This window comes from Vollenhovia emeryi, unplaced genomic scaffold, assembly GCF_000949405.1.
Source record: "Vollenhovia emeryi isolate VEMERY1.0 unplaced genomic scaffold, V.emery_V1.0 DF939195.1, whole genome shotgun sequence".
In the NCBI taxonomy this organism is placed as follows: Eukaryota; Metazoa; Arthropoda; class Insecta; order Hymenoptera; family Formicidae; genus Vollenhovia; species Vollenhovia emeryi.
The window spans coordinates 446,684-459,477 of NW_011967171.1; the positions used below are offsets into that span (position 1 = coordinate 446,684).

At 41.0% G+C, this 12,794-nt stretch overlaps 2 protein-coding genes across 2 annotated transcripts in view; both read left to right on the forward strand.

Annotated features, from left to right (window-relative positions):
• LOC105562113 overlaps positions 1–5,236 on the forward strand; it is a 34,975-nt gene extending 29,739 nt beyond the window's left edge. The window contains exon 10 of the mRNA XM_012012662.1: positions 2,315–5,236. Coding sequence (XP_011868052.1) covers positions 2,315–5,236 — 2,922 coding nt within the window. The remainder of the gene's footprint in view (positions 1–2,314) is intronic.
• A 1,146-nt stretch (positions 5,237–6,382) lies between these two features.
• LOC105562091 (eclosion hormone) lies at positions 6,383–9,013 on the forward strand. The gene is made up of 3 exons (XM_012012623.1): positions 6,383–6,441; positions 8,332–8,430; positions 8,524–9,013. Exons 2-3 carry the CDS (start codon positions 8,334–8,336, stop codon positions 8,688–8,690), a joined length of 264 nt encoding a protein of 87 aa, XP_011868013.1. The 5' UTR covers positions 6,383–6,441; positions 8,332–8,333; the 3' UTR covers positions 8,691–9,013.
• Positions 9,014–12,794: the final 3,781 nt, after the last annotated feature.

Below are 12,794 nucleotides of genomic sequence, written 5' to 3' on the forward strand. Positions count from 1 at the left end.
AGTGCAGAATCACTCCAGCATCCCCTTAACGGGGTCAAAATCCCTCCGTTTACACGGGAAACGAAACTAAAAAAGGAATAAGCAGGTGAGGCAAATAGGAACAAGTAAGAGGAGCATAATCTTGTTGGTACAAGTACAGTTATAGTATACGGGCTTTTCTCCTACTTTTTTAGACTCCTTTTACGCAACCGCGTAATAAAAACCACATGAACGAATACTCTGCGTAAATCGAGGGACGAGCATTTTCTTTTCTATACTACATAGCACAACTTTGATATGGAATTTAATATTTTTTAACGAAAGAAAAGTGTCACTTGTAGTCGCCAGTGATGATTAAAAATTAAAACAGTGAGCTTATTGTCAACCCAACTGGCAAATTTTTTTCAATTCGTTACAACGTTTCGACCTTACTTCAGGTCCTCTTCAAGTAACAATACAAATAAGAAAACGGGGAAAATTCATAGACTAGTGAGTCATCGTATTTGTATTGTTAGCCCAAGTAAGGTCGATACGTTGTAACGAATTCAGTAAAATTTCCCTCGCTGTTTTAAATTTTAATACTTTTTCTCGTCGCTTCGTTTTCTTCCGCATCATCTTGCATTCCTAGTCTACATTCATCCCCTAGCTCTGATAACAGGTAAAGTATCGTGTGCTCGGACATACACAGCTTTCAGAATCAGACGAGCGCGTTTATTGACGAACGCGCAATCACATATTACCGCTCTAACTCCACATTTCCCCGCCGACTGCCACATGCACCAACATCAGTACCTACAATTACCTATTGTACTATAGCGATGGGTGGAGGAGCGTCCGGTGAAACCGGCGATGGTACGGGAGCACTACGACGGGCAGCAAGCTTATCGAATCTTCTTTGAGAATATTAACGGCATTGCTTCGTATCTGGGCTTCACGAGAAAATAAGCGCAGTGCACCGCGGGGGACAAAAGCGCCTGATCGTAAAATATCTGCCGCCATGTACGTCGTTTGCTGCGCTTTGAGGCACTATCTAAGAAGCGCATCACGAACGTGGAGACACAGTCGAACGACGTCTATATGTACAGCGAGATGCATAACGGTATATCTGCGTACGTGTATTATGTTAAATATCTTTCTTGACGCTCGATGATTACGCTTGGTAATAATAATTCAGACACGTCCGTCTACAGTGCTTTTGCAATGGAGTACGATAGGGAGTGGCTCTTTCATAAAATGTGAGAATTCGAATAGCGTTTCGCGGAATATTTATCGCAACAACAGTGACTGAGCTTATTGGCGATCAAACGTTATTATTTTTCCATTTTGCCTAAGACTATCACTTATTAGAGTAACTTTAACGTATATAATTTATGTGCTGCGTATAAAAGCCTCTCAAGAATGACAGTTTCCTTTCCAAACGTGTTAACGTAACGTTACCAAGTGTGAGAGCACATGTACGTTTGCTTAATTAAAATGGAATGAAATGTAATATTTGTCACTAGTACAATCTGACAATCCCACGATCCAACAGTGGTATCGTAGACAAACATATTAATGAAAAATGTATGATACATTTTTGTACGATGATTGATTGTCGCTTCGAGCATTATTGTAATAAGCAAGATGTAAATATTCACAAGCAGTGGCTCAGAAATTCATAGAGCTGATATCTCTCGCCTCTTATTCGAACCTACGATTAAAACGATATATTTTCTGCGCCACTGTAACGATGTAGTTACCATTTGTATTGTACGTTGTACATAATTGCAATCAAATAAAGTCAATTTGATAAGAATGCCATTTAATAAAACTCTATTTATTTTTCTCTATTATTCTCAATTTACCGAGTGGAACTTGCACGGGAGTTGGTGGAGAGAAGCTCATAAAAATATCAGACGTTTAAAGATCTGTTGAATTTTTAAGATTATCGTACAATACGTATAATGGCACGATTTTTTTACACGGTATGAATGCACGGGTACAGCTTAATGCTACGAGAATTACATGCAAGATATGGAATCGTGATATATTTTCGTTTACTTCTCACCGCTTTCACAAAATATGAATGTAAGTACGTCTACCTTAAGAGTTAAATCTCTGAACACATCTCTGACGATACACGCAAATAATATTTTTGCTAATCGTTTTGTATAATAACGTATCATTATGGCGTGTAAAATAATTATTACACTTCTAGAATACTTGCTTCTTTGTAACATTTTTGCAACATTATTGAAATCATTTCGAATAATGTTTGATTTATGATTTAATGAAATGTTATACATATAGGACGATGTTTATTCAGTGTCGCTGATTGCTTCTCAATCATTTTCAGGACACCATAATGAAATCAGCTCAAGCTGCAGCTGACAATGAGATTAAGCCCACATTGCAACAAGTATATATTAAGAAATTCAATCGTAAATTAAAATCCATGGGAAAAGCCGCAGCCAACGGTTTAAAAAAGAAGCCGAGTAAGCCTTGGTGGACATATCCGTATTCTGCTGGGTGGAAAAAATTCACGCAACGCTTACAAATGCCCCAGAAGAAACTTCGGCAAGAAAAGATTTTTAATGAACACACAACACCGACATTCTCTCCTGTAAACAGTCAAAATAAAAATTTGTCTCTTGATATGGAAATTATCAAGATTACAACAGTTGTCGAGGCCGTTCGACAGAAACGGCAAAACAGGGCGCAGGTGCTGGAAGCAGTAAAAAATATTCAGAAAATAATTGGCAAGAAACGTTCGAAACGTTCGTCTTTCGAATCGGGAAATAATTTAGCCAAAGACTCGCGGCATACTAACCTGGAAAAAACTTTTGTTTCAAGTAAAAAATCTCGGTATTCGAAACCCAATTATCGAAAGCAACAAACGAGGACTCCTCCAACGGGGAGACGTCTGGAGAGTACAAATACGGCTGATCTTAAGACAGCAAATAACGTAGCGATTCCAAGTACTGTATTTTACAAACGTATTTGGGAATACATTAACGGTACCCGTCCTCATTCCGATATTATCGGCGATTACAGTCCCTTGGAAAATAATTCTGAAGAGACTAATTCAACGTGCACTGATAAAGACCGACTTGCGGCCTCGCAGTCGCAGGAAGATAAATTGCAAGTAACAAGCCCCAAGCCGGAACGGGCCTTTTATAAACGCATCTGGGATATAATTAATGCGACTCGGTTGAACGTAGGTGCAGCAGCTCGTTTTAAACGAAACGCGGGCATCCCGAAAAGTAACGCGGCTTCAACTCCATTGTGCGTCCAGGAAGAAACAGTCAATTATGAAAAAAGTAAGCGGGTGCAGGCGACGGACGAAGAAACCGCACCCGGTATCACGGATACGATAAATTCGCCACAAGTATCCGATTCTGGTCCTTACATATCGGGCTTTTGGAGCGTCGCAAATAAGACCCAATGGCAACCGAGAAAAATTCCAGTAGTAAACTTAGTAAAATTGAGTAAGTTTATGAGCAACGACCCGAACTTGTCGTCACTCATAAACAGCGCTTCCGAAGTGGAGGACCTGAACAAGCTCCCCGATAAGGTCGAACGCGTCGCTCACTCGTCTTCGGATAATTCGACCGGGTACAGCAGCGAAGTGCGTGATTCATCACAGGAAATCATCACCGAGCCCGGACCGCCGTATTCGTCCGAAGAAAGTCTCGCTACATCGTCACTTACGCCGGCCAAGAGCGCTGACGAAGACTCGCGAGAGGAGGACCAAGCGGAGCGCGCGGCAAATTATTCGACAAGCACGACTCCGAAATACGATCCTTCAAACATACCCTACGTAGAGGTACCGGATTATTCCGACCAGCAGGAGGACAGTTTGGACAAAAGTAATCAGAACGCAACTGCGGCGAAATACAAAGAATACGACGATGGCGATTACGATTACGGCTCTAAACGGCCGCACGACGCTGATGATTTCTCCTCAAAGTCCCCAAGCGCTGAGATTAAAGCAGCGCAGGCTGAAAGTAACGAGCCGGAGACCCCATTGAACGCAAACAACTCGCGTTCAAGTTGCACAGAGAGTAAAGATTCTGCTGAATGCGTCGACAATTACGATGTCGAAGACACCAAGTTGCGCAATAATACCGAGGATGTTACGAACGAAGATAATCACAGTTTCGCAGAGGCTCCCGGAGAATCCGCGTTATCCGAGGAGAATGAAAATTCGGATTTCGTTGACTTTGACATAAATGAATATAAAAAGCCATTTGATTATAACGAGTTCTTTAAAAACGACCCTATATTGAAAAGTATACGAGCTACCCTTAGCAAGGAATATGATTATAAGGAACCCGATCGCACCGAGGAGTCCGAAGAGGTGGAGACGCACGCCACAGATCCGAAAGAAAAATCGCACAACTATTTCGCGAAGAACGAAGATTCCCATGACGATCGAGGGGTCGCTTTGAGCAACGAGGCGAAAGAGGAGGCTGACTTTTACGCGAGGAAGGAAGCGCGAGAGAGCGAAGCAATCGATAAACACCCTCATCCTTACGACGATAAAGATTTCTTTAAGCATATTTTCGGAAAGGGCAAAGAACGAAGATCGGAATACAATCCTAAAGAAGACCCCGATCGCACCGAGAAGTCAGAAGAAGTCGAGACGTATACTACGGATGTAAAAGAACATAAGGAAAGTCCCGATCGCATTAAGGAGTCTGAAGAAATCGAGACATACGCCACGACGGATCCGAAAGAACAATCGCAGGATTATTTTGTAAAGAATGAGGATCATCGTGACAATCACAGAATCACTTCTGACGATAAAGATGAGACGAACGACAGAGAAGAGGAGAATGATGGTTCTTACGCGAGAAAAGAAACGAAAGAGAGCGAGCCCGAGGAAGATCCTTACAACGACAAAGATTTCTTTAAACATATTTTCGAAAAGGACGATGACCAAGAATTGTTCGATACGGCCAACACGGAAAACGAATTCTTGTCTCGCCACTTTACGGAGGATGTTTTGCGCCAGTTGCGAGACAACTCGACGACCGAAGAGGACAGACGAAGAGAGGAATCGAGAAATAAAGAAGATATTCATAAAACACTGTCGAGAATCTTAGACAAGAAGGATCGTTTCTCCAGGTTAGATGATAATCTTAACAAAATGATTGAAAAGGGCGAAGCGATACCGATTAAATATAATAACTTCTGGAGCTTGAAATACGAATCGCCTGGTAAAAGAAATGAGGACAACGAAGAACAAACGGAAGACTCGAGAGAAGAAGCTTGAGATATAAATAACCTTAAATTATACATTATGCGTTAAATTCATATTATCCTTGTTGTTACATAATTATCGTTTAGAATTAGATAGAATAAATAATTAATAACTGTGTAATAATATATTGTAATATTATAATATTGTTATAATTAGATTAAGTGTTGCATGACAGTATCTGTTTTATTGTCATAGTAATATATCGTGTTGCATAATTTGTTATTAGAGAAATTATTACTTAAAAATTAAATATAAATAATACATTCTATAACAATGCTTTTAATTTATACCTGTATTTTAATCGATTTATCCATGTCAATTATATCTATGTTAAATAAATGAGTCAAAAATATAAAAATAAGTGTTTCAGAACGAGCTGAAAAATTATGCGAAATATATGAAGATGTATCTTCATTCATATAACATATAAAGCTACAACGAACAATGTAAAATGAAAAAATTAGTTTATGGAACGCACACACACTATTTCAGGCAAACAAAAACTTACGTCTTTTATTATTCGCAGTATTTTTTAATAAAATATCTGTCAATAAAAATATTGTAAATAAGCTGCTAATTTCATATCCATAATAAATATAATAAAAATTATTACAATTAATAGTGAACGTTTATAGTTTCCTAAGGAAAGATAAGATGTAAAACTTCCAACGAAGCTCTCGAGTACCCAGTGAGGAATGATTCGTCGATCGATGTCGAAACGATGTCGAATCGCGACATCGATCGACGAATCATTTCTCACTGGGTAGTTGTTTAACTCGTGGTGTTGTTTAAATTATATACGTATTTATAAGATTGTATTTTCTCCTAAAGCAAACATCCACGACATCAAATCAATGTTACAGCATATATCACAAGATTTCATGTTACCAATCACGATGGATCGCATGAGTTGCGGATAAAGATGTTTGTATAACAGAGCAAGGTACCTGGGATACTGCGTTCAGCAGTATTTTTAATTGCAAATGCCACTCGTAATGTACAATTTCTCCATAGAAGCGCATAGGACATTGCAGTACGCTGAGTGCAGGAAATTGAAAAGATCGAATTAAAGGAAGATAAGCAGCGGGGGTTTCCCTAGCGCGAGGGTTGAATCCGGCGTTTGCGGATATATAAGACCGGCGAAGTCCGTTCAGTGTCATTCGTCGGCCTTTAACAACTCCAACAACTTCACCTTCTCAAGCTGCCGTACCGATCAGGTTTGAACAATCATATTTTCAAGTAAGGTTTATCGCACGAAGATTCGCCTCTTCTTTTTCGCGCGGGTGATGAGAAACCGCTTTCTACCGAAACCCATCAATTCGTTCGTCACGTGCTAAAGGGATCCACCGCGTCGTCGATCGATCGATTGCTCCGATCAACGTTATTGTTCGTACAACGTGCGTTAACGTCGATATCGAACGCTGTCCGCGTGATCCTTGGTCTTGAATCCTCAAGTGCTTCCTGGTGAGAAAGAGGGGGAGACACATAGAGAGAGAGGGAAAGACTGACGACATCACGGAGAGCCAGGATACCGTCCATCCATATTTATTATGTTTATGCGTTCACAATGTGGCCGTTAAGGCGAATGCGGAAGCGCGACGGAGAGATTCCGGTTATAAATGACCGTATATATTAAAAAGTGGCGACGACGCGCTGCTCTCGCGAGGCAACGTAGAAAAAGGCTGGCGAGGGACCTTCGGCAGCGTCACGACGACGCGTCGCGGCAGACAGCACGTCTGCACGTTGTTCTCCGCGTGATCAAAGGAGTAATTGCGCCACAATACCCGCCCAACGTCGCGCCCGGCTTTTCGCATGCCGCGATGACACGCGGCCTCACGGGAGGCCTCGAGGCCTCTCTAGTAAAAGACGTATCGCGCACCGCGAACGCGATACGTGAATACCGCGTGTTTGATAGGTGTTTTGCTTTTTCGTCGACTGAGAGAGAGAGAGAGATTTTTAATTAATATCCGAGTTATCCCTGAAAGTTTATTATCGAGTGCGGCTGCGGTCGTCTCCCCTTCTGTCCTTCCTCCCGAGCGAGTGCTAATTGCGAACCGGAAATGCAGGACGGCGCGCGAGGCGAGCGGAGGGAAGCACTTTTCGCGTTTTCGTACTCCTCGGAGTATTTTTTTCCTACGGTAAATGCAACCGGGCGTTAAGCCGGGGTTTCGTTACGCGGATAGAAAACTCCCCGACTCCCGCCGCCGCCCCCTTCCTTCCGTTTATCGCCGAAAGCTCGGTCGACGAACTCTTCTTCCCTCGACTATGCCCTAATTAGATTGCACCGTATTGAGAAGAACGAATAAAAAAAAAGAGACAAATGAATTAAATACTCCATTGTTCCCTTTTACAGTTACGAGGCGAAAGAAAGACGAGATAAGTATGTCGAAATTAATAACAGCGATTCATTTAGCATTCGATATGTAATATTTAATATTATCTCTTGGAAACGACAGTGTACGCGCGACCCGCTAATATGTATATGGCCTAAATCACTAAAGGTCCACGATCGCAGATTATTGATATTCAGCCGACGCGTGTAAGAACGGCTCGAACGGAATTCATAATGTAGTTTTAATATATCACATTGTACAAGTGTTGTAAGACATCACTTATATTTAGACTTACTTTCTCTTTCATCGGCTCTACGCAACACCGATGCGTTTTACATGTGTACAAGTTTTCATCTTCGTATAACGTAAGCAAAGATTTTATGTAGAGAGTATCGGAAATAAGACGGTAATTTTACGAAACATAAATTCATCTAAACGGCTCTTGAACGGTCTTAGCTCTTTAACACTGTATTGTTAATATCGAAAGTATTTCCAATATTAACAATAACCGAAATATACCGTACCGGCTATATTTGTTAATTCCATATTAATCAGCATAAAATAATCGATTGATTCGCTCTGCTAGAAGCTTTAATCAATTATCGGCAAAAGATTTATTCAAGGATCGAAAGAAAATCAGAGTGCCTTAATCGATTTTTCAACGAGAATTCACTCGCTTTTACCGCCAATATCTCGATAATTGCTGGACGTATGTACAGCGTTTGATTGTTAATCCTTTGGCTGTTAAAGAGTTAACGCTTACATTTCTTTCAGTCATGCCAAAGTCCTCAAACCGAATCGTCGTACTGCTCGTCCTGATTTTCGTTGTGCTTTGCTTTACGACAACCATGACTGACGCCGAGCGAAATATCGGTAAGTAAATCGCCACGTTACGATTAATCAATTAAAAATCGTTGCCGAGATATCATGTATATCCCTGTAGTATGTACAAGCCACTTTGTACAGGTGTTTGCATTCGAAACTGCGCGCAATGCAGGAAGATGTTCGGCACGTATTTCATGGGACAAAAATGCGCGGACTTTTGCGTGAAATATAAGGGAAAGCTTATTCCGGATTGCGAGGACGAGTTCTCCATTCGTCCTTTCCTTCAAGAGGCCGAGAACGATTATTAGTTCTCAGAACCGATAGGAACTCCTCGACTTTCTCCTTCATCTTCATCGACGCGTTATGATATTGAGCCGCGCAAATTATATACATATATCCTAGGAAAATTTTACCGTGCATTCTTTTTGCTACACGCTAAAGAAATATGCAGTAACGCGTGCGCAGATTTATAATTTTCACCACGCAAGTAGCGAAGACCACGCTACTGCGATCGAATATAATTCGAAAGTATGAAAATGCGAATTTTAAGACAAATTACTTCGATCTTTCGAGATCGCAGACCATTTGCTAAATTGACAATGACAAACCGAAATGTTATTTTTAAAATGCCGTAAGTAGCTAATTTTTATGTTAAATTCATTCTTTACAAAAAAAAATTGAATGCTCTTAAAGGATCAGTTTTTAATTTTATAAACTTTTTATTATTGCACAATACTTGATATTTTCTAAGTTCTTTTTCTTCGTTAGTAATTTTAGCGCAACTGAATTGCCATTCGCAATAAAATGATCGAGACACTCGAAACGAAACAACCTTTAGCAAGTCTTGATTTACAGAATTATGTTACTGTAATTCACAAATTCAATGTAGTTTGGATATTACTTAGAAATGTAACAACTTAAAAATCTGAATTGTGATATATATTAAGATCTAGGTTGAATATATTTCTGTTAATATATTTCCTGCGAATTCTCTCGGTTGTACCGATGCGCATTAAGGATTACTGAGAAACAAAATTGTTTAAATAAGAAGCATAAGTATATTTTGTCTAACACAATATTCGGCATATTCTCACCAAGTAACGTACGTCCACTATTCGAATCCGGATATTGAAACTATTTATTTATTCATATGTATTACACAGAAATGTGTGTCTTTTCCTACACTAGATTATAAGTTAGTACGTAAATGCATCGTTAAGTGATGCTGTTTGAAGAAAGTATTCAGTTATTTCAGCAAGAACAAGTTGGTAATTGCTCGAACAATTATGCGCAAAATCAAGAATTAGATCAGAAAATTTAGTAAAACCAATGAGACCAATCGGAGCCTGTAGCTATATTTAATGTAAATTATAATATATTTAACCCTTCACCCAAACGTGGAAGCGCAAGAAATATCAGCTGATTATAGAATGACATACCTGAGTGGCGACAATCGCACGTGATTGCATTTTCAATGACTACGTTTACACGTCGCCGTTAATCGGGTTTAATAACAACTGTAGTTGTAGCTTCCTAAAACGCGTGCTCGTCCACGCGAAGAGATGTTTCGTTTCCATTGAAAGAAATTTCGAAATCTTGATCCTGAGTGCGAAAGAAATGCAGTAGCTGTACCTTTCGTAATTTTGGCAGAGATCCTTAAACGCTTAAGACTGTCTTAGTCGTACAAGACGTAAAGCAAGGCAGAGAAAAACGTTAGGGCCTGAGCGAAAAGATTGTCGTAAGTGTTTACGATTCCATAGTAAGACGCAAATCGTTGTCGGAAGTTAACGCACACAGAATTGTCGTAGACGTGTGTCGTATTCATCGCATCGCAAGGCTACGACAATTCGTTGTACGTTGACCTTCGACACCGACTTAAGCCTTACGACAGAGTCGTAAACGGTTACGACAATCTTTCTGCTGAGGCCCTAAGTCGTGAAAGGCTCTGGTATACGACTTACGTTTTGCCTTGCTTTACGTCTACGACTAAGACAATCTTATGTGGAGTCTACAATACAAGTCATGGGCCGGTATTCATAGTCGGATCTTCTATTCAAGACCGTCTTGAATTTATCTAAAGATGCCCTATGGAACATTCATTGGCTACGGAGTAGACGGTCTTGAATATAAGATCTGACTATGAATACCGGCCTTAGAGTCGTAGTCCTAAGAATATTAGAGCTGGAGTTTTTCTTTGAAAATTTTCAATTTCGAAGCTTCGAAGCTTCGTAGAAATTCTTCGAGAATTGAAGTTTTCAAATTTCTCGAAGATTCGAAGTTTCGAAGTTTCGAAGTCAACTAATGTATTAACAAGATCAAAACAATAGCAAATTTTGCAAAATTAATCGTTTTTATTATAAATGCGAACTAATTAAATGCCAACTAATTAATGTCATTACAAAGTATAAAAAACAAACGTACTTTTTGTCGGATACATATTTGTCAATTTGCTCAAAAAAACAATTAAATCGAAGAAAATAAATTTTTGTACGGTCTTTGCAAACTTATATGTTAATGCATTAGTTGACTTCAAATATTGAAAACTTCGAAAATTCGAAGCTTCGAATCTTCGAAAAATTTGAAAACTTTGAAAATTTGACATTCGAAGTTGCTTCGTTTCTTCGGATTCTTCGAAGCTTCGAAGTTGCGAAGCATCGAATAATTAAGACCACTACTAAGAATAGTCGACTATGATTAGTCAATTCTTATGTGTCCGACTGAATTGACCAATTACGGTCGATTATTCTTACGACTGTGACTCTGAGACTCGCATTGTAGACCCCGCATTAAGCGTTTACAGATCGTTCTCTGCCTTAATCTCAAGTTGGCAATGCGATCGTAACAACCCGCTTAGCGTTTGCACGTTTCCTTAAAACCGGATTTATCTGTATCTCTTCGTCAACGGGTGTAGAGTAATAACAACCGGTGTTATAAAACCGGACTTAACGAGCGCTTTCCCGTGAGAAATGATTCGTCGATCGATGTCGAAACGATGCCGAATTGACGAATCGACGCCGTCAAATTGACGTCGATTCGACATCGATCAACGAGTCATTTCTCAAGGCCTGTGGTCCAAGTTCCAGTTCCGAGAAATGTGTAGCCAACTGGCAGCTTTTAAGCCTTGTGTCCACGTTCCAAGAACTGTGTCCACGTTCTAGTTCCAAGAAATGCGTAGCCAATCAACTTGCAGCTTTTCCATAAAAGATACAGGTTGATTGGTTGCACATTTCTTGGAACCAGAACCTGGACACAGTTCTTGAACCGTGGACACAGGCCTTCACTGGGTTATGCGACATTTTACACCAGTACTTATAACTACTGGTGTTAGTAAAACCGATGAATGCTGACGTGTTAACGTTATAATCGTTGCTAACGTTATTTCGGCGAACGACGGCGTGAGAGGTATGCGAGGATCTCGACCTCCTTGCGGACTGCAGAGTGCAGAGGCGAGTCGACGAGGTCGCGATCGATGCGATTATGCGCGCCGTTTCGGTGAACGTTCGACGCTTCGACGAGAAACGTTGGCGATAAATCCTCTACGCGCGCGAGCATTACCTTTAGATCCTCGTTTGCGGAGACTCCCAAGAGGGATTTGGGCGAAACGATCGCGGCAAATATACAAGATGATTCGAACACGACTCCGCCATCGACCACTGTCGCCGCGAATCGGGATCTGTCGATAAAGAAGCGACGTCGCGACTCCCGAAGTATCAAACGCCGAAAACTGCGCGCGCGCGAATGAGCGGCCGTTTTCGAGGAGTAAATTTGTATTTGTCCTTTTTCCATTTGCACGCGTGTATGCGTGTGTACGAAGAGTAAAATCGTGTTCGCCGGGAAAGCAACAATTGCGAACGGCCCGGCTTCGGGTCGCGCAGCGATTAATAGAACTCGGGGATGCTCCGGTAAAATTGGAGACGGTCAGAATCAGTCGCGAGCAGCGTAATTGGCGTAACCAATTGCAAAGACAGAAGATACACGTGCATACCTGGCGGCATTCTAGTTGCGCTTCGCGGGGAAGTAAAGCGAGAGACTTGAAGAGGACTTCCGTCGCGTCCGCGAGCGCATGGAAACGGATCGCCGATGTCGAGTCGCAGCGACTGTACGCGCGGTGTTTAACGACGACGACTGACGAACGTTCGACACTTTGTCGGAAATCGCGATTTCTGCGCATACAATTCGTTGGAACAAACACGAACGTAGAAGTCACAGAGCGATTCCTGGCCCGAGCACTCCGCGACGCAACTGACAATGATGCTGCGAACGTTTCGATTCTCGAAATCTCGACGCTGTAGCCGATCGATATATTAGCGCTCACTTCACGCAGTAGTTATTTAAAATGGAAATAACGCTCAAATATTTTGGCACGCGTTAAGGCCTATGTCCACGATTCTAGAACTTGATTCAAGTTCTAG

Coding starts and splice junctions, on each gene's coding strand:
- LOC105562091 (XM_012012623.1), top strand. CDS start 8,334: ATGCCAAAGTCCTCAAACCGAATCGTCGTACTGCTCGTCCTGATTTTC. Junction 8,431..8,523: donor TGACGCCGAGCGAAATATCG/GTAAGTAAATCG, acceptor CACTTTGTACAG/GTGTTTGCATTCGAAACTGC.